At 42.6% G+C, this 22,747-nt stretch overlaps 1 protein-coding gene and 1 pseudogene across 1 annotated transcript; both read right to left on the bottom strand.

Moving 5' to 3' along the window:
- Positions 1 to 4,832: 4,832 nt before the first annotated feature.
- On the bottom strand, positions 4,833 to 7,424 carry LOC123043712 (probable RNA-binding protein EIF1AD). Its single transcript, XM_044466250.1, has 4 exons — positions 7,077 to 7,424; positions 6,914 to 6,989; positions 6,678 to 6,804; positions 4,833 to 5,256 (listed from the first exon to the last, which is right to left on the bottom strand). The coding sequence occupies exons 1-4, from the start codon at positions 7,191 to 7,193 to the stop codon at positions 5,070 to 5,072; spliced, it is 507 nt and encodes a 168-aa protein (XP_044322185.1). The 5' UTR covers positions 7,194 to 7,424; the 3' UTR covers positions 4,833 to 5,069.
- An 8,187-nt stretch (positions 7,425 to 15,611) lies between these two features.
- Positions 15,612 to 21,939, bottom strand: LOC123043713 (kinesin-like protein KIN-14E; annotated as a pseudogene).
- Between the last annotated feature and the right edge of the window lie 808 nt (positions 21,940 to 22,747).

Here is a 22,747-nt window from a genome sequence, read left to right on the forward strand (position 1 = left end):
AACATCAATCTCAGAACATAATGGATACTAGGGATCAAACCCTAACAAAACTAACTCGATTATATGATAGATCTCATCCAACCCATCACCGTCCAGCAAGCCTACGATGGAATTACTCACGCACGGCGGTGAGCATTATGAAATTGGTGATGGAGGATGGTTGATGATGACGACGGCAACGGATTCCCCTCTCCGGAGCCCCAAATGGACTCCAGATCAGCCCTCCTGAGAGAGTTTAGGGCTTGGCGGCGGTTCTATATCGTAAAACGCGATGAATCATTCTCTCTGTTTTTTTTCTCCCCGAACACGAATATATGGAGTTGGAGTTGAGGTCGGTGGAGCACCAGGGGGCCCACGAGGCAGGGGGGCGCGCCCCCCACCCTCGTGGACAGGGTGTGGGCCCCCTGGCCTTGATTCTTTCGCCAGTATTTTTCTCATTTTCCAAAAATAAGTTCTGTGGAGTTTCAGGTCATTCCGAGAACGTTTGTATCTGCACATAAATAACACAATGGCAATTCTGCTGAAAACAGCGTTAGTCCGGGTTAGTTCCATTCAAATCATGCAAGTTAGAGTCCAAAACAAGGGCAAAAGTGTTTGAAAAAGTAGATACGACGGAGACGTGTCAAGGTGCGGCGTTTGCTCTTACTGCATACGAACTCCCTAGTGAGAGCAAGGTTGTGGACATGTGAAAAGCTAATCATTCTGGAAGGACTTAGCTGGTTGGCTCTTTCTGTCCAACGCCTCCGCGGCGATCTCGAAGGCCTACAGCCCGCTGTGAATCCACATGCCGCCTTACAGGGGCCTAATAGCGTTCTCCACACGCTTGCTCAGATTAAGTACCAAGCGGGTGAGCTAAGACGTGCTAAGACCGAGATCAGATTTAGGGCTGGAGTGCTCGCAACGCAAGTTGGAAATCTCAGCACACTCTTATATGGTCTGCCAGAACAGGTTCTATCAGGCTGCATGACCATAGCGGATTTCCAGGCACGTATCCCAGAGCACTTCGTTGACATTGACAATCTACTCCATGCGGGGATGCAGTTCTGAGGGACAATAAGAAGAGTGGTGAAGCTGAGGCAGAGTAAGATGGTGGTGGTTGAGTTTGCGGCGACAAATGCCATCTCTTGTATCGCTAGTCTTAGTTGTGAACTTAATTCTCACTTTTGTATGATCAAAGGAGATCCATAATTGCTACCAATGTGTTTTTTTGTCTTGTTGCCTATCTGCAATTTAATTAAAACCATCACTTGTGTCCTTTTGAGCATTGGTCATTTTCGCTCTGCTGTGGTCTGTTATCACTTGCCTCCTTTCATGTCGGTCTCGTGGCTTTGGTGGTCATCCCCACAGCCTTGCACTGCTAATCTGCGAGTTGAGCGTGCTTTGCTTGTATGTATTGGAAAGGGATGCATGATGCATCACGTCTGTTCCTATGTAGATTCATCACTTCGCCATTGTAAGCAACTAAAAATCCTGACATATATAGTAGTAGGATGCATGCATACATATAGTAGTAGTAGTGATCGGCATGTTTCCTGAAACTGATCCTACTTCCTCCTTGGCAGCATTAACACTAGTTTTTCTGTTCAGGTAAAATTAAGATAGCTTTATTTGTTTTTCTCTTCTCTCATATATGGCATTGGATTGGTAGATACTGGTTACATGCATGAGATCGCCACGAACAAGCCAGAGCCAGGTTTTTAAGTTTAAATTTAAATGGCTAGCTGTTCAAATGGCAGATACTATATGTGATGGACAGAGGTGGGTTATAATGTTGAATGATTAGATTTGAAATCTCAACAAATAAATTAACATATACAGTATGATCAAGTCAAACATGTCTGGAAAAAATTGGTAAGCAGCATATTTATTCCAAACAAATCAAATTTTACTGAATCTCCTCCATACCACCACATAATTGCAATTAAACTAGGGCAAAGCAAAGCAAAGCTGGCTTGATGGGTTCTTTTGGATCCACAAAGTGAAAAGCAACTAGACAGGAAACAACACTTGCACAAAGCAACAACTAGTAGCACCAGCTGAATTGTTGGAAAACTCTTGCAGCTGCACCATCAGTTGCCATCGATGACACCAATTAGCTAGAATTTACAACTGCTTTTGATTCATATATTGTACTAGTGGGTGAAATTAAGTTTGAGATGATTTTATTTTGACAGACATTGTCGCTGTTGTCTGCTTTTGCTTTTGAGCGCAAAATTGTACCAGGTAACCTATGCGCCATAATTCGTGGTTTTTTGAATCTACCTTTTGCATGTCTCCGGTTAGTGTCATGCATGATTCTGGTTTGTTGCTTATGGAATTGATTTCTCAGAAGGGAATGTTCTTCTCATTGGTGCTTCTTGAACATTCTACTCTTGTCATTTCTTCGATTAGTGTCATCTTCAATAAATATGATTCTAGTTTGTTGCTTATGGAATTGATTTTTCAGTCTCTTATTCAGTGGAATTTGTATCATGGAATCTTGAGTTGCATCTGCTCGGGTTGATGGGGAACTTGCTAGTTTTGTTTTGATTGATAGCCAGCAAGGCTAATTTGAATGACTCCTGCTGATTCTACACTTACAAGTTATGTTTCTACTTAGGTCATCCTGGATGCTACTTTGATCACTATATATCAATGCTTTGTACATATGCCAGTTTATTTTATATTGTACTTACAAAGCATCTTTCAATACATCTTGCGGTCTTCTGACTAATTTGATTACGATTACAGAATCTTGAGTTAATATTCTTTGTTTGCTGGGGAACTTGTAATTTAATTGATAGCTCGCTAGTTAAACACCTGCCGATTGCATTTTTCTTACATGCATCCTGGATTTTTAGGACACGAGGTATCCGTTCATGTCGTTATGTTCCATATTTCACATATATTTATTAATGGCTAAAACAGCAGAATCTTTTTCTGTACCGAGTGATGAAGATAATCAGGCTCTAGCTTCCTAGAGTATTTTCGAGACCTTGAGGGTCTAGATTTTGTTTACTTAGGTCCTGCTAACAATTTATTGTTTGTTGTTTTGTGCCATTGTGTGTGTGTGTGTGAATATTATTGTTGTATGCCACTGTGTGAGTGTGTGTGTGTGTGTGTGTGAATATTATTGTTGTATGCCACTGTGTGAGTGTGTGTGTGTGTGTGTGTGTGAATATTGCCTTGGTGTTTACTGCCACTTTTGAAATATATTCAGGTGAGCATTTCAAAAAAAAAAACAATGCCTTGGTGAGTGTGGCTGTGCGTTTGTAATTCGTGTTTTGTACTGTTGCAGTTTAACACTGTGCCGGTCTCAAGCCGGCCCGGATGAGAAAATGTGGAGGGAACTCAAGTACAAGTGTTATGGTCCAGTTATTATTTTATAGTATTGAGTAGCAGCGAATGAAGTGAATAGAAATTAAACAGTATTCTAAACACATGCAGATTAATAGCCAAAAATACAAAATCATCTTGAACAATTCAGAAATTTAAATCCATGAAATGAGCCTTGAAACCTCTTGTCAGCTTCTTTGTTCTGCACTTGTGAGGCATCGATCTTCCTAATTAATTAATTAAGTCATCAAAAAAAGTATCAGAAGAAAAGCTGGCTACTCGCAAATCATCCTAGGAGAAGAGGTCCGTCCAATTCTGGGAGAAAAGTTAAGTTAGCAGAGGGAGGCGTCCACCAACACCATAGCATAGCTGGCCCCAAGGAAGCATCAAGCATCAGGAACTTGGTTTGGCTTGAGCACATCAAGCATACCCGGTTTGGCTTGAGCACATCAAAGCATATATGTCAGGCAGCTAGCGTCCACAAGCCACCAACAACTTACTGTATTTCTCAACCACAATGGTAGGCAGAGCAAACAAATCCTTGGTATCTATTTATTTTCTAGTATGTTTTCATGTGCCCACAAATCTTGATCAAGCCATGCCAGAGGAGGAATATTACTTTAAATCACCAGCACGCCAGGCAATTTAATTTGATTGATTCCAGCTACCATGCATGCATCCTCAGGATACTAAATCAGAAACAAAGCTAGATTTGATGATAAACACATTCAGGATGCCACACAGTTGGAATGATATGATACCCAGGTCTGGTATATAAAAGCAAATGCAAGAATTAACCTAGCTACAAAATCATACTGTAACTAGCCTCATCCCCCCACACCGAGTCACTCTTATCAACTTTGAACATAAACCTAACCAGATAAAGTTGCAACAGGCATTAATTAATCTAGCAAAGATGAGACTTGTCCCATTCAATAGTCGACGGGCCAGCCAATCTACTCTCGAGGAGGAGGTCCACGGCCACGGCCCCCTTCCTCCATCACCTTCTGCACAGGATAACATTGCTTAATGGTGATTAAAACCATATTCAGAGAGGAGTTGGGCAACTGGAAAACAAGTATTCAAAGGAATGCCTGCCAATTTATAATATCATCACTACTACTTTCTACCCAAGTCAAAGCACAATATTAAAGATTTAATAAGTAACAAACACATTAACAATGCACCGACAAGAGAATGAACCCATACTTAAACTATTAGCAAAATGCAGAGCACCTATAATATATATATATATATAATGCTCCTAAAGGTAGGTAGCTTAATTTGTTGAGGCTCTCCTCTCATATGGCAAGAGTTGTTCATCAGTAGGAGTAAATCATATCAATTTGTGTGACTTGAATTGTCAAAATCGGTGAATTTGTTTCTTGTGCAGCTGTGGCACCATCTTGAGACCTAGTACAACTGGAATTAACTAGGCAGGGCAAAGCAAAGCTAGCTTGCTGGGTCCTTTTCAATCCACTTTCAAGGTGGAAAGCAAGCAGACTTGCACAATAACATCCACAACCACAATAAGCTAGGTGCAACATTCTTGTTTTCTTCATATTACACTAGAGGTGACAGGCCTCCACATGCCCTGCCACTTAATGTCGACAAAACGCACTGACTACTATATCTTTGACAGATTGGGCCGTAAGTTTATGATGTCATGCCCAAATTCGACAAGCATAAATACATTAGGTGTACAGGTGGACGGTAACCATAGGATGATGACTATTCCCAAGTCGTCTACCAGTTCAAGAATCAGAGTCACTTTCTGTATCGGAATGCACGTCAAACGGTCTATTTCTGTTCGTGTTTGCCTCAAGTGGCGGCATATCATCAGAGTCGTCTTCATCAGAGTTCTGCTCTTCCTCAGCCTGTGATGTCGTTCCTTGTGGCCCTGTCGCCCACCCATTGGGAGTTGACTTGAAGATAGCCGGCCTGGCATAAGAAAGATGAGTGAATCAGTAACAAGCTAACAATCCTGATTTTATCAAGTAGATAGACTACTGATGCAGAGCTCGTACGAAAACCAACAAACTGGCACATTATTATTACAAGACCTTCTGGAAATATTTTAGGATCTTCATTACTCCCTCCGATCCACATTAATTGTCGCTTATTTAGTACAATGAAGTATTAGAATTTTGCCATCAACTTATATCACATCAACATTTTCATATAGTATCAGTGCTCGGTACCATTTCCATGTTCCATCAGAGCAGGCAAAACCAGAATCAAACCATTTAGGCTGTTTGCCCAAATTTTGTTTTTACCACACCATTTAGGTTGTTGAAATGCAGCACTGGCTACCACCTACCAGCATATCACATGGAAAGTGAATTTGATACAATACGTCTAGATACATTTGTTTGAGCGTCAGTTAATATGGGACAGAGGTACTATTACTAAAACAGCCAGACAAACTAGCACAAACTGGGAAGTAGGTCATATATCAGATTACAAGCAACCACAGCAGACATATAGTTAAATATAACATAAGACCATTTTGCAACCTAACATAGCTTGCAAAATGATGTTATATTATGGGACGGAGGGAGTAACAGACAGCTATCATAAACACAAGAAATTTAGACATATTGCCAGGACTAGGAGGGTGTATTCTTACAAATTCTATCGCGACAAAAGGAAGTCTTGAGTTGTGCCTAGAATTGGAAAATTATTGTACATCTTGGCCTGGGTGATAGAACACACTACATACAAGCCTATACTGCAGCTTGGTGGATAACAGGTATCATAAACACAAGAAATTTAGATATATTGCTAGGACTAGGAGGGTGTATTGTTATACCTTGTGTTGCAATGCAACAAAAGGAAGTCTTCTTCAGTTGGTAAGAAGACCATTGCACATATCGGGACACTCGTCAGAATGGATGTGAAGCACAAAACCATATTAGAAGACCAGTGCTAAACTGCTAATTAGAGTATAAGTTTTAGGGAGAAATCAGTGCCAATTATTTAAGGTAGTACAGTACTTGTATGAAGTATCCTGCTAAATTTTACTTGATCAAGCAAGCAAATCATTCGGTCTGTTTCACATGACACAAACAAGTGCAGTGGGTGGCTGATGTCATGACCCAAGGCAGGTTAATTTTAACTAACCCAAAGTTGCAGAGCAATTATGTCCACAGATGACTTGTGCCTAGTGGTGAATTGGGCATTGGTCTCCAGTAGAGTACAAACTTATCCTAGAATTTGCATACTTGCATTTAGGGAACGTAAATCCACTCCAAGTAAGTAGTAACTACGTAATGTTTACTTTGTCAAGTAAAGTAGTGCAGTAAATATTCATTCAGGGAGAGGGAGCAGCAGAGCAGAGGGGAATTGAGCAACAAACTCACCATTTGCCAGATTTCTCGAGCGCACGAACTTGATCATGAAAGAGGACCCGTGACACGACACAGGCTATCTTGCTTCCAGATTCGAGAGCCTCGTCCCTCCCACTAGCATCAACAACCACGAAATTCCCTGCACATTCATTCATTCATTCACCATTCTTGATCAGAGCTAGTTTTCTTAGCGTGGTGAAGTATATATAAAAGCCAAGCCATTTTTTGGTACTAAATAAATGACTGACCGTTCTTGATCCAGAAGCTCTTCTGGAACTTGGCGGGGAAGAGGGCGAGAGACTTGACGCCCTCGCCGTCCGTCACCTAAAACCAGCACCAGCACGGCGGCAGCAGGAAGGCAGAGTGAGCAAGAAGCAATTTTGAAGAGAGGGAGGGAGAGAGGGTAGGTACCTCGATGAGGTTGGAGCCGCGCAGCGTGACGACCTGCATGATGCTCTCGCCCTCCGCCAGCGTCACCGCGGTGCCCTCCTCGCACGCGCGCCGCAGGTTCTTCCTACCGCCCTTCATTCTTGCCCTCCTCAACGGACGGACGGCGCCGCAGCCCACCGACAGAGGGAAGGTTCTGGTTCTGGTGCTGGACTCAACACTGCTGCGGTGCTGGCTGCCCAGAGGGAAGGAGGCGGACGGCGGCGAGCTAGCGTCGGCTCTTGTTGCGGCGGCGGCGGCGGCGGCGGCGTCGGTCCGCTCGGGTGTGCTCTGGTGGGGAGCTAGGGTAGGACTGCAGGCAGAACTTCAGGACATAACACGCCCAGCCCACTATGTGATGTGATAGTGGGCCTTCCAACCTTGGGCCTTTAGCAAATCATTGGCCCCTCTAAACATTATAACACTACTTCGGTTTTTCCCGAAATCACTAATTAAGAAGTACTCGTTGCAAAGAGCACTCCACTTTCCCATGTCGCGATAAGTGGCGCACATGCAGCGCGCCACTTGTCGCAACCCGGGAGTTTTCCCTTTTTTCGTAGATCCGTTTATTCAAAACGTTTTATCTCTTAAACCGTGCGTCCGAATCTTGAACCGTTTTCACCGTTTGATTCCTCATGTCGAGATCTTCAAAACTAGACCTCATGTTGATAGATTTTGACGAACTTTTTTTTCACGAAAAAAATCGGGCAAAAAAACCGAACCGAGAACATGGTTTTTTTTCCTTTCCGATAGAGGCACGGCCGTGACTCTCGCGAAAGCACAACCGTGCCTCTCGTGAAAGTAAAACCGTGACTCTCGTGGAAGGGAAAAAACAGAAAACGCGTATTTTTTTTCCTTTCCGAGAGGCACGGCCGTGACTTTCGTGAAAGCACAACCGTGCCTCTCGCGGAAGCAAAACCGTGACTCTCCCGAAAGAAAAAAAATAGAAAATGCGTTTTGTTTTTCCCTTTCCGAGAGGCACGGCCGTGACTCTCGCGAAAGCACAACCGTGCCTCTCGCGGAAGCAAAACCGTGACTCTCGCGAAAGAAAAAAAAACAGAAAATGCGTTTTTTTCGTTTCCGAAAGGCACGGCCGTGACTCTCGCTAAAGCACAACCGTGCCTCTCGCGGAAGAAAAATCGTGACTTTCGCGAAAGGAAAAAAAAGAAACCGTGATTTTTTGCACAAAAGAAATTTTCAAAAAAAAATTGATCGAGAAGCTAAGAAAGACCGGGGGGAAACAAAAACGTCGAAAAAACCGGAAAAAAAACAATTAAAAAGCCGAAAACACGTGCGGAAAAATAAAAAACAAAATCCGAAGGGAGCGTCCAGAGCGCGACACATGGCAAATGGCTGAGAGCGCGCCAAGTGGCACTGATCGTTGCGAGGCTCCCGAAGGAGCGCTCGTTAACTAGTTGCTCCCGGTTTTTCCTCTTTTCGGTTCACCGCGGCAAAAAAAAAATTGCTACCACGTGACATATGTGGTAAGCAATCCAAACATTTCAAAAAGAAACAAAAAAATATTAATTCCGTCAATTAATTAATAGTAATGGAGATCATGCCCGGTTTCTATGCCCGCCCCTTGGCGTAGAATGAGCTTAAGGTCATTTTTAAAAATGTTTACAAATTCTATAAAAAATAGTTTTAGTTCAGACAATTTAATATTCTTAAGGTCCTTTTTTAAAATGTTTATAGTGTAACGATATCCAGCTCAAAACAGTGCATGTCCATGGTGTAACCAACAAAATTGGTATAGAGTGGTGGAGCTAAACGGGTGGGCCCGCTAAATTCATGAATCCATGCAGAGACAATAGAGTAATTATCATTGAGGCAGAGCTATGTGTTAAGATGAAGGGGCCAATGCCCCCACCCCACCATTGAACCAACTTATGAAAAATGAGGGCTTAGCCGTTTGACGGCCACAAGCACTATAGTACACAACATAGACACACTATAGTACACAAATCTCACAACTCCTGGTGAGTGGCAAGAGAACAAGTGGCTCGGAGTAGCTGGTGTAACATCATGAACAGAATGCAGAGCATTGTGATGGCGTCGACGTAAGCTGCAAGCCATTCGAAAAGGGCGACGGCGCATTCTTGGTTCATGAGCAAACGCGCCTCGCGCCCTGCAGCTTGCACGTGAGATCCATGAACACAATGTGGAGTCGCTGCCCCATCATGGTGATCGCACGGGTGGAAAATAATTAAGGTGGCCACCAGGTGCGTCAACCATGGTGATCCCAAGTTTTTCTTCTTGTCTGCTCTACATCTTGTTTAGTTTGTTGATCACTCAATGCTACAACTTGATGATCATGTTACCATATAGCCCGGGTGTGCTGCCACGCCGTACAAAACAATGGAGGGCGGGCCATCATGTTGATGCATTGTTGGATGGAACTCGGGGGGGGGGGCAAAGTGTGTGGATGAACAACACTTGGCGCCCGACAACTTTTTGAACATCGGTTTTTTTTTCAGATGTAATATTTATATTTGAACAATTGTTGTGCTAGAATATTAGCATGCTATTTATGAATTAATTGTTCTATTTTATATAATTATTTACATGCTATTTATGGATTAATTATGCTATTTTATATAATTATTTGCTTGCCATTTATGAATTAATTGTTCTATTTATATAATTATTAGTTACATGCTATTTATGGATTCATGATGCTATTTTATATAATTGTTTGCATGCCATTTTATTCTATTTTATTTAATTATTTGCACACTATTTATGAATTATTTGTTCTATTTTATTTAAAATATTTGCACGGTACTGATGAATTAATTGTTCAATTTTATTTAAATATTTACATGTTATTTATGAATGAATTGTAGTATCTATAATGCATGTTAATATTCTTTTGAGATTTATCCATACTACATGTTATGGGTGCAACTTGAGGCATCCTTTGTAAACTTGGGCTAAACGGGCTTGTAGCCACAGGGAACCTCCTCCTTCGTCTTCAGCGGGTAGCGGGCCGTGTTTCCCTCGGCTCGTTCGGTGAGGAGGCACACGCTAGCAGCTGTTGCTGCTCTGCTAGTTTTACGAGAAAACCGATTTACTAGCATTACCGGTATTCAAAAATCTGAAAACAAAATTGAAATACAAAACGTTTGCAAGTTACTAAAATGTTCTCGAATTTGGAAAAGTTTATGAATTTAATTTTTTATTTTCAAAACTGTCCTTTAATTTAAAAGCATTAAAAAATTTGGAAAATGAATTTGCAAAAAGTTGATGAATTTGAGAAAAAATTGTGAATTTTATAAAGTAAGTTGACACATTTAAAAATGTTGAAGGATTTAAAAAATGATCACGAACTTTAAAAAGTTTGGAAATCTGATATTACTTTCAGAATTTTAAAAAGAATCATGAGTTTTAAAATATGCTGATGATTTTTCTAAAAAAAATATTCATGGATTTAAAACGAAAATGAATCGATCGGCTTCAGTTAGCAGTAGTAACGAATGAATCGCTCGATCGGATTCAGTTAACAGCCAACGATCGATCGCTCGGATTCAGTAACGCGTAGTCTGCAGTGCAATCGCTCGGTTTCAGTTAGAGACCAACGCCTCGCTCGGGCTCAGTTAGAGCCAACGCCTCACACACACGCACATACTTGTATGAGAGAAACGCGCATCGCTCGGCCCCCGACCTCCCACCGTAACCGGGAACTCCCAGAAATTTTTCTCGCCCTCGCTTCTATCATGTTTTTTACCGTCATGGACGGTCCAAAGAATGTCATGCAGCTGCGTCTCCGTCCCGCCCAGGACGAAAAGCCCATTTTCTGTCATGATTTTTTGTCATAGAAGTAGGAGCCCACCACATCTATGATGATACCGGGTTTTGTCACAATTATCATCATAGAAGTATCATATGTATGACAGAAAAAAAATCGCTCGGCCCAAAATTATCACGGATGTGTCTTTTTTTGTAGTGTAGGTGTCGACAAGACAGATATATATGAAGGCGACCAGTGCAAGCACTTGGATGTATCTCACGATGAAGATAACCACAGGCTAATAAAGGGAAGCGGGTCCCTAGTATTTAGGAAACATACAATACGAACTTAGGAAGCATTGTACTATTGGCAAATATGTTGTTTGAATGGATCGCGGAAACAAATTTATGTTAGGTTAGAAGCAAATTAATTTAAGTTGCCTTAGCGACATGCTCTAGCAACCTCAACCCATGGGCTCGCCATTGTCGCACATGGAATATATTACGATTGTTTATCAATTTTGAATCCAACTAGGCTCTAGTTTGCTTTCTACACACAAAAGTAAAGTTTTTTTTGCGGGATCACAAAGTAAAGCTTCAGTCACATGAAAATCAAATGATGCATGTTCGCTAGACCTGTATGGTCCCTACGAACATGAAGTTTTGGTTACAACTAAACATGCTTCTAAGATTTAGTGCATTGTGCTTCGTATACAATTGGATAAAGCTTCTTTCCCGCAGGAAAAAAAATGCTTCTAGCACACTGTAATAACTTATGCTTTCAACAATATGTTAGTGCATTCTGCTTCAACCATTCAAATTTAATTTCTGTGTATACATTCAAGCAAATTCCATTCACCGTGGAATCAAAATCTATAATCGATATGGAAGCACGGTTTGACGCGTTAAAACAAAACTATTTGGAAATAATTTCCTTCTGAATTGAAGCAAATCTCAGTTGCGATGGAAGCAAATTTGAATAGCATCTATTTATATTATTGAAATATAAATAGTTGCATAACATAAAAATATACCAATACGAATTAACGGGTCATTTGCACTTGCTAGCCCATTCTGAATGCCTTCAAGCACAGCCCCCATATACACAACTTAAAGGTTGTATAAAAGAGCTCCCAAAAGTAACATATAAGATTTGCCTAAAAAAAGTAAAATCTAAGATGATGCAGTACAACAATGATGTATCCAGTCCAATGGCATGGGGTATCTAGCAGTGTAACTACGCGCATGAATATATTTTAGTTTTTTTTTCAATGCTATGCTATATACACTATGTGAAAAATTTGCAGATTTAATTTTATGGGTTGATTCCCTATATTATATTGGCTCAATATTCCCTCTGGTGGAGCCATCTCATTCCATCCTAGTTGTTATACTGCACCATCACTAAAATCTAGATATGTTCCATTATATTCTACTAGATTTCTTTGTTGGGAGTTATATTCTACTATGTTCCACCAACAAAACACACCATTTACATTTAATCTTGATACTATTGTGTGCCATAAAAATTTAAAAACTATTTGTTAGATTGATAACTCTACGAGGTTCTGTAGATACTTAAATACGATAGTGACTTGCTTGTTTGAATGAGCAATTCTCAATCATTTTTCATACATGTCTAAAAAAATGTTCATGACATTAGAAAAGATTATTCATATAGGCGCAAACAGTAATAATGTTAGAGCACAGAGAAAATATTTTTTGCATGGATCTCAACATCGAATCGATGCTACAAGTTGTTGATTGAGATTTAACTAATTTCAGTCTACTAATAATTATTCAACCAATCTAAATATTTCTTAGACAAATGAAACACATGAATGCACCACATCACATTGCAAGGACTAAATTGAATTGTACTATAATATTATTGTTTCCTTCCATTTAGAGTAAAATCCAATGTAACACAAGTTTACACCTCCAACTCAATTAGAATATAAAATTTATACAATTTCATTTAGCCCATGAAAATGTATTTGTAATCTTAAAACATGGTAAGATTACATATTTAATGCAACTATTTATATCTAAGATAATATTAAAGACAGTACATTAAAGGTTGTGGTAGAATAAGACATACACTTAGGAACCGGATAAAGTATGTCAAAGTATAAATGTTCAATATAAATAAATGCACCCAACATTTACCAGCACCTCCACTCCCTAGTGAGAGGAAGTCTCTGGACATGTGAAAAGCTAATCGTTCTGGAAGGACTTAGCTGGTTGGCTCTTTCTGTCCAACGCCTCCGCGGCGATCTCGAAGGCCTACAACCCGCCGTGAATCCACATGCCGCCTTACAGAGGCAGACGGCGGCGAGCAAGGTCTTCTCTTGTTGCGGCGGCGGTGGCGGCGGTCCGCTCGGGTGTGCTCGGGATGGGAACTAGGGTAGGAGGACTGCAGGCAGAACGTCAGCACATAACACGCCCAACCCACTATGTGATGTGATAGTGGGCCTTCCAACCTTGGGCCTTTACCAAATCAATGGCCCCTCTATCTAAACATTATAACACTACTTCTTTTTTTCGGTTCACCGGGGCGTGACATACCATGTGGTAAGCAATCCAAACAATAAAAAAAACAATGCTAACTCCGTTAATTAATTAATTATAATGGAAACTAGATTTTGTGACACCAACAGAAAGAAAAATGCTCGAGGATTCGGTTAACTTTATTTCATGCTCGGTTTCTATGACCGCCCCTTGGCGTAGAATGAGCTTAAGGTCATTTTTAAAAATGTTTACAAATTCTATAAAAAAATAATAGTTTTAGTTCAGACAATTTAATATTCTTAAGGTCCTTTTTCAAAATGTTTACGGTGTAGCGATATCCAACTCAAAACAGCGCATGTCCACGATATAACCGACAAAATTGGGATAGAGCGGTGGAGCTAGACGGGCGGGCCCGCTAAATTCATGAATCCATGCAGAGACAATAGAGTAATTATCATTGAGGCAGAGCTATGTGTTAAGATGAGGGGGCCAATGCCCCCACCCCCGCCATTGAACCAACTTATGAAAAGTGAGGGCTTAGCCGTCGCAAACACTACAGTACACAACATAGACACACTATAGTACACAAATCTCACAACTCCTGGTGAGTGGCAAGACAACGAGTGACTCGGAGTAGCTGGTGTAACATGATGAACAGAGTGCAGAGCATAGTCACGCGCGCCGACGTAAGCTGCAAAACAGGTGAATGTCAGTTCGAGGCGAGAGAAACTTCGCTAGGACTTGTGGTTCTTGTGGGTATGGACTGCAAGCCATCCGAAAAGGGCGACGACGCATTCTTGGTTCATGAGCAAACGCGCCTCGCGCCCTGAAGCTTGCACATGAGATCCATGAACGCAAATGGGGATTCGTTGCCCCCATCATGGTGATCGCACGGGTGAAAAATAATTAAGGTGGCCACCGGGCATGTCAACCATGGTGATCCCAAGTTTTTCTTCGTGTTTGCTCTACATCTTGTTTAGTTTGTTGATTCACTCAATGCTACAACTTGATGATCATGTTACCATATAGCTCGGGTGTGCTGCCACACCGTACAAAACAATAGAGGGCAGGCCATCATGTTGATGCATTGTTGGATGGAACTCGGGGAGCAAAGTGTGTGGATGAACAACACTTGGCGCCCGGCAACTTTTTGAACATCGGTTCTTTTTTCAGATGTAATATTTATATTTGAACAACTGTTGTGCTAGAATATTTGCATGCTATTTATGAATTAATTGTTCTATTTTATATAATTATTTACATGCTATTTATGGATTAAGTATGCTATTTTATATAATTATTTGCATGCCATTTATGAATTAATTGTTCTATTTATATAATTATTAGTTACATGCTATTTATGGATTCATGATGCTATTTTATATAATTATTTGCATGCCATTTTATTCTATTTTATGTAATTATTTGCACACTATTTATGAATTATTTGTTCTATTTTATTTAAAATATTTTCACGTTACTGATGAATTAATTGTTCTGTTTTATTTAAATATTTACATGTTATTTATGAATGAATTATACTATGTATACTGCATGTTATTTTTCTTTTGAGATTTATCTATCTATACTGCATGTTATCGGTGCAACTTGAGGCATCCTTTGTAAACTTGGGCTATACTCTTCAGCGCCGCGGTCCAGAAATTAGGGCTCCTTTGATTCAAAGGAATTCTATAGGATTTCTGGAGGATTGAAATCCTTAAGAATTTTTTCTATGTTGGTCCTTTGATTCATAGGATTGGATCCCATAGGAATTTTTCCTATGGAATCTTTTGTATTACGTTTCATAGGAAATCTAACATCCACTCCAATCTCTTTTTACAATTCCTTTGCTTTTTCCGTGCCATCAAACACTCCATGCTAATCCTGTAGGATTCATGTGTGCATGCCACTCCAATCCTATACTTTTCCTATTCCTACGATTTGAAAATCCTGCGAATCAAAGAGGGCCTTAGTGTTTCCCTCGCCTCGTTGGGTGAGGCACGCCAGCTGTTGCTGCTGCTCTGCTAGTTTTACGAGAAAACCGATTTACTAGCATTATAGATAGGTATTCAAAAATCTGAAAACAAAATTGAAATAGAAAATGTTGGCAAGTTACTAAAATGTTACAGTAACAACATTTTAATCAATCACATCACATCACAGCACAGCACGTTGTTGTTATTGTAATAATCAGCAAGCATTGGTAACTTGCCAGGGAAGGAGGAGTAACAGTAACAGTAACAGCCAGTGAGTGCAGTACCACGGACAGTCAGTCAGTCAGGCTACAATACTTCTTACTGATTATTACTGCATTCACTGCAAGCAACACACATATATGATCGTCTTTTGTTCTTGTGTAAGGAAGGGTGGCTCAGCTCAAAGTTGAGCCTCCAATCCATCTTCTTACTCTACCAAGTATAAAGTACAAATACACTACAGCAACCAAACCCCTACTACAAACAAACAAAGTTACAGACAAATCAGTCACTACAGCAATGCAATGGCTTCCCGTCCCGTCTCGTCTCATCTCATCTCATATCATCTCATCTACTACAACACACACACACGCACCTAAACGCTGGCAGCCCCAGCAGGCAGGCAGGCAGCAGCCTACCTCACCTCACCCACCCCTTGGTTCTGTTGCTGCTCGCCACCGCCGCCTGCTGCTGCTGCTGCTGCTGCCTGGTCACCCTGGAACCAGGAGCCACCACCACCCTCTGCACAGCAGCAGCAGCAGCAGCAGCGCTTGCCGCCGTGGCCCTCGAAGACGCCGACGTTGAAGGCCGCGCCGGGATCGACGCCCTCTTCGACCTCACCTCGCCGCCCTGCAGGCTCCTCTTCCGCCCGGCGTTCTGCCTGCCACCGGCACCCGCAGGAGGGTGGCTCTCCTCCCCTTTCCTCTTCCTCTCGTTCACAACGGCCGCCTCCGGGGCAAACAGGGAGCTGGGGACCCGCTTGTTGGCCGAGTCGGAGCTCCTCAGGATGCGTCGGTGCTGCTGCGCCTTCTCGCTCATCGCGTCCTCCCTCGCGCAAGCCGGCACCACGTTTGTCTCCACAGGGGTGGCAGGAAGAACCCTTGTGATTGGATTATTGTTTGAGGGTTCGGGCATCGTCGTGCTACTAGTGCCTTGAGGTTTTGGATCAGGCATCGTCGTGCTACTAGTGTCTTGAGGTTTTGGGTCAGGCATCGTGCTTGCGTCTTGGAGTTTTGTCATCTCCTGCAGCTTCTTCTCGAGGTCGAGCAGCTGAAATAACATGGACACAACATCAGGCTCTGCATTACTAACAAGTGCCCTCCAAATGTAAGACAAGAATGAGAGCAGAGCTCTGAGTAAAGGCTAACCACCTTGCTCTGAAGCATTGACTCTGTTTTCTGTGCTTCCAAGAGTTCTTGCCCCATTTCCATTGCCTGCACATTTTTTAGGAATGATGATGAATAATATACAAGTGTCAGCTACCCGTTGGTTTGAGAATTTACACCAGGATGGATGATCAAAGAAACCAAATACGTGCAGATGCAGCTAGAAAATAACCTTTGATTCTGCAGCTGATCTTTGCTGTTCCTGCTCCTTTAGTTTCACCTCCAGCTCCTCAATCTGAAACAAGAAAAAGGTACATAATCAAATCAATCCAAGTCTCTTGTTAATAATAATGCCCACTTACTGATGATTGTTATCCAGGTAAAAGATTCAGTTGAGTTCTGTACCATTTGCTTAAGAGCTGCAACGTCAGAGTCTGACTGGTGCTGCTGTCCAAGCTTACGCTCCAACTCCACTATCTGCAAGAGGATAGCATTATTATCTGCCTTTCCTTACACAATTACTAGCTGTTAACGACATTAATTAACCACTTCCAATTCCTACATTACCTACATGCTTCTTCCTTCTCCTTAAGTTTTCCAGAAAGCTGACTGCTGCTTTTCCGACGTAATTTGAGAATGCGTCTTAGAGTCTAGTTGGCTTTCAAGCTCCTTCACCTTCAAGTTATTACAGAAAGTCTGTCAGGCACAATTTACAAGTGAAGAAAAGCAGTCTAGAAGAATCAACACAAGATTCAGTCAGATATCTGAAACTGAAGTGTTAGCCTCCTCAATTGCACATACCTTGTCTTGCAAGTTTTTGTAAAGCTGCTCTTTTCCCTTGGCTTTAATCTCTAAATTTTGACAGTTCTCTTCCAGCTTTCTCAAAGATTCCTCCTTAAGCTTGGCTTCCTGCTTAGACCTTTCAAGCTGACATACGTTCACCCAGCAGAAATACCCATCAGTTCAGCTTCAAGCAGGCGCAGAACTAAGAAGCTTCAGCAGAAGGCAATACCGACACTCACCATCTGTTTGACCTTTTGAAGCTCGGCTGTGTCCACCTGCTTCTTTGCTGGGCCCAGTTCTATACCACGGACACGGCTTGCAAAGTTCAACGAACTCAAGGTTTCCGACACATCACTGTCGGATGGGCTAATTTGCACAAACATTAGGGCTTTCGAATCCCCTCCTGTTACCGCAATTGTGGAGAAGAACAGAAAAGAGCAAATTAATCACGTAGCCAAGTGAGAGAATGCAAGAGGAACAGAAATGGTTAATATTTGGTATATTGTTGATATGGTATTTGTTCCACAGCAACAAACAGATCAAGTTACCTAAAGAGTCTTGGAGCAAGTGCGTCAGCTTGGAATTCCTGGGCAGAAGAAAAGCATCAAGACAGTGAGAAAACAGGAGCTGATAGGTGCAAACCCGTTACTGACTCAGAGTGCAAACCTGTAAGGAATGTGGCTGCTTCTGGAAGCAAGAGCAGAAATGACATCCCCTAAAGCAGAAAGCGACCTGTTGATATTTTGTGCTTCCTTGAGCCGATCACCTTGCGCGTCTGTCTTGGCTAACCGCTCGCTTCCAGCAAGATCAACTAACCAAAGCTTACTTCTTGTACAGTCCCCATTTATCAGGTTCTTTGCTCTAACCATGATACAAAGCATGCTGAAAAAAATGATAAAGGTCAAACCATTTTTACCACAAGCAGGAAGGTACTCCATGGAGAAATGAAAAATAATGTTAGTTATGACCAACCAGTGTGAGCGACTGCTGTGTTCATTCACATTGTTTGACCCTACAGCCCTCGAATTGCTTCCAGTTTGTAAGACATCCCAAACTTCATTTATGTCCTCAACTTTGGCCTCAACTATGCCGGGCACATGATGGGATCCTTCACCTGCTTGTTTGATCTCCAACCTACATATGCAAAGGTATACAGGTTACCACAACATGGTAATATTGTGAACAAAACATGAACGGTGCCAAAGGAAAGTGGTTGTACTTCTTAGGTGAGCTATTGTGAAACAAAATGAAGGGTACTAAAGGAAAGAGATTGTACTTCTTAGATGAAGGGGATGTTGCAAGAAGGTCTCTGATTTGTTCATTGTACACCTCAAGCACACTAACAGATATGTTGTACGTGACAGTGTCTTTTCTCTCCTCAGCAATCTTGAACAACTCCTCGAGAGTTCTATAGTTTACTCCTCTGTTCCTCTCAGTCCCTTCCATGGTGAAGGTTTTCCCAGTTCCTGTTTGTCCGTATGCAAAGATGCATACATGATACATTGTATCCATCTAGCACTGACGTGACTAGTGGAGATGCATCGGCATAAACCTCAGCTGTTCATGGGTACAACTTGTATATTAGACAAACAAAGAAAAATTTATGATTGAAAACTCCAACACTATTTGGAAGTATAAACTAGAATTAGCAATATTTGCATTGTAAGAACAGGTGTGAAAGACAACAAAAAGCTAATGCAGGCTCCATAGTACCAAGAGATACCTTGGTCATCTTTTGGTGTGTAGACTCTGTCAAACTTGAATGTCTTTTTTGCTGTTCCTCCATTTATAATCCCAATGTCACCATCATTTGCTCCATCAAAATCTACAACACATTTGTACCCTGACGATGTCTCAACTTTGCTCAAGGGGCGGCATCTACAGAAAACTCTGATATTTCCTGAAATAAAAGAGATAGCCAGAGTCACTATCCCGACCAAATTCTGGAAATGAGTGTAAGCATCTGAATACAGAGGGGGCAATAGGCACCTTTTGTCTCCTGGACAATATTATGAAGTTTCTTTCTCTTGGCCATCTCCTCGTGGTACTTCATTTTCAGATCGTCACACTGTGCAACTGCAATACCAAAAACATGCAATGCTTTGTTAAATACTTGAAAAGCTGTGTAACAATCCCACTTCAGAGTCAGGTATTACCTAAGGCTCAAACAGCTTCAATCATCTTACTCAAATCAGGAATCGCGTGCGCACAGTCGTGTGCTTCAAGAGATAACAGTGCTTGCTCTTGTTTCATGGCCTGAGTATTACGAAGATACAATTAGCAGCAGCTACAGCAACCATTTACCATTTCTTGTGGTTGTTTTGATCTTGCAGACAGTAAATCAGAGCATTACCTTGATTTTGCTCTCCAAGTTAGATATGGCAGCAGCCCATAGTTTCTTGTCATTTTCGTAGTTCTGAGAAACTTTTCTTAGTTGGTCCGTTTGTGTGTCAAGGACTTGTTCTGCAAGTTATTATAATATATATTAGAACAATCATACACCTATATAAGCAAACCTAGGATAGGACGATGCTTAATGCAATAGTCTGGTACTTACCAAAATTATCAGTTTGCACAAGCTTTTGGTGAAGCTCCATCTTAAGCCTGTCAAGTTCTTGATTGGTAGATTCTACTAAAGACCACGCCATGGAGCACTCGTCGGACTTGATGGAGCACTGGCTGGTTAGCTCCTCGATCTGTTTTTCGTACTTTGAGATCAGTTTAGCTGTCCTTTTCTGCAATTTGGGTACATTGATCATGTATCAGGATTACATACATGAGATAGGATGGTAAAACAGTTTGTGAGAAAAACTGACCTGAATAGGTGAAGAAATCTCAACATCAGTTAAGCATTTTTTGCATAAGCCACTCCCACGCGTACCTAACTTTGCCGCTGCATGTTCAACGCAAAGATTATTTATCGACGGGAAAGGAATGCAAGCTTGTGAATGAGCACATACATTGTTTGCATCTAAAATAAACCAGCTACCTGGTGTTGCTGGGGATTTCCGAATGCAGATGCCACAACCATGGGGTTTCCTCTTACTCCCTTGAAGCTGATGGTGATGGCAGCATTGCTCCCAACAAAAGCCCTGATGTCAAGCACCTGAAGGGGCCTGTTACCTCCGACCACCTTGAACACATCAAGTTCAGACAAAATCTGTGAACAAAAAGGCAGACAGTTTGAGCCACGAAATGTGGATAAGGAAAGCATGCAACGAAATTTATGAGAGAAACAAGTGAGTGAGCTTGCCTTGTCTTGTTGCACGAGGACGTCAAAAGATATGATTCATGTTGGCCCGGCAGTGTGCACTATCTCCGCGAAATGCAGATCCAGGTAATGGTCTCCAGGGGCAAGGCCGTCGAATCTGTAGCTGAAATCGCCGTAGAGTGCCGAGGTGTAGAGCGAGGGATAGTCGCCGCCTTGGACTATGTTCTCGGATGTCTCTATCGACTCCCCTCCTTGAAAGAAAGAGTCGCTGGAAAACAAGTTTGCAGAGGGATCCTCGGATTGGATGGCGCACCCGCCGGCGTTGACGAACAGGACACATTCACCTGCTTGAGAGAGAGCACAAGCACCAAGAGGGGTAATGAGAAAATAACCTGAGACAGACAGAGCTAACAAAAGCATTACGAGACGAAGGTTTACTAGAGTTATTATATGGGAACAATAGACTAGTAGTTATTGCGTGTGAAATAATAACGTGAGAGAGGCGAGCTTGGCCATTTGTTTGAAGCGTGGAAGAAGGCTCTTGTAAAAACCTGAATCTATCTAGCAACAGAATCAGAAAGGCAAGCCTGGCCATTCCTCCACAATCTTAGCAGGGAGTAATAGAGTACTAGTCATTGCGTGTGAAATGAGCTCAGAAAGGTAAGCCTGAACCTAGCAACAGAAATGAGATTTGGGGGCAGTACAGTTGAGTTCCTAGGGTTTATTTATTATGAATCCGAGACAAGTCAGGGACTCTAACCAGATCCACTTGGCGATTCACGGGCAGCAGGGGACAAATCGACGGCATACACGGGAGGAGCAGCGAGCGAATCCTAGGAAGCAAGCAGGCACGAAGGAAATGCGCACGGGCGTAACCGAGCAACCTAGACACGGCGGACGGACGACGGCGCAACGGCCAAGGGGAAGGGAAGGGAAGGGGAGGGGAGCAGCACCTGCGCGGCAGTCGGCCCGCCTGAGGCCGGAGACGGCGACGCGCGGGCCGGAGACGAGGATCATGGACTCCGCCTCCGCCTCCGCCTCCTGCGGCGCCGGCGCCGGGTTGGGCGCGGGGTCGGGGCTGGCGTCGCAGGCCGGCGGCGCTGCCTCCCAGCCCGCGGTCCAGGTGAAGTCCATGGGGTCGTCCCCCGCCGCGCTCGCCGCGTCGCCTTCCATGGGGTCGGGTCCGGCCGAGAGAGAGCCGCCTGCCTGCGAGAGGAGGATGGAGGAGAGGGAGTCGCGCGGCGTGGATTTGGATTTGGATTTGTTTTTGCTTTTTGCGTTGTGTTGTTTGGAGCCGCCGTCCCAATTCGAAACTGCTCTGCTCTGCTCATTTTTTTTTTTGAGGGAATGCTCTGCTCTGCTCATATGTGGTGTGGGTGACGACCGTTGTTGTGTGGTTGGGTCCAGGCCGGGCCTGGCCCTGGCCCGGTTCTTGCCCATGCCTCCTGGGCGTGGCCCATTCTCCCGCCCTGGTAAAATTCCATTTAGTTTTGGGTCTTCCCCTTATTTATTTTAGATCAGAAAAAAAAATTGGGTCCATGTTAGCATTCCTCAATGAATGTGTTGGTTCGCCCTCATAGATTTCCGAGTCCCTCTTTTACCGTTCCCCTTGTGGTTCGACGAGCTATGCCTCTCGGAGGCCATTCACGGTTTCTCCTCTAGCCGCACAACGATAGCAGCATTGCACTAGAGCATCGTTCTCGGCCGAAGCACTCCAACCCCTTCTCCTCCATATTAAATAGACTAGAAGTTTCTCATAGAAAAAATAAGAGGGCAAGGAACTTGTAAAGTAGATTATCCTAGCTAGCATCTCTCCCTTGAATGAATTAAGTAAAAAACATATGTTTTCTTTTAGGCTGGTGGCGTTGGCTTTGCCTATGCAAACTGTTGGGCCGCCATTCTACATGTGGCTGTCTATTCCACGCTAGGAGGATGGGTCCAAGCCCAAAGCGCTTAGCATCGACGCGATGGCTAGAGGCAACCTTCAAGCTCTCACAAGTGATTCTTAAAAAGAAAAGAAAAAAGCTCTCACAAGTAGTAAAATAATAAATGCATCCTCCTAGTCAGATGGTGAATAAGGCAAGAGGAGGAGAAACAGCGCACATCAGTTCAAATATTAAA

This window comes from Triticum aestivum, chromosome 2B (genome assembly GCF_018294505.1).
Source record: "Triticum aestivum cultivar Chinese Spring chromosome 2B, IWGSC CS RefSeq v2.1, whole genome shotgun sequence".
Classification (NCBI taxonomy): domain Eukaryota; kingdom Viridiplantae; phylum Streptophyta; class Magnoliopsida; order Poales; family Poaceae; genus Triticum; species Triticum aestivum.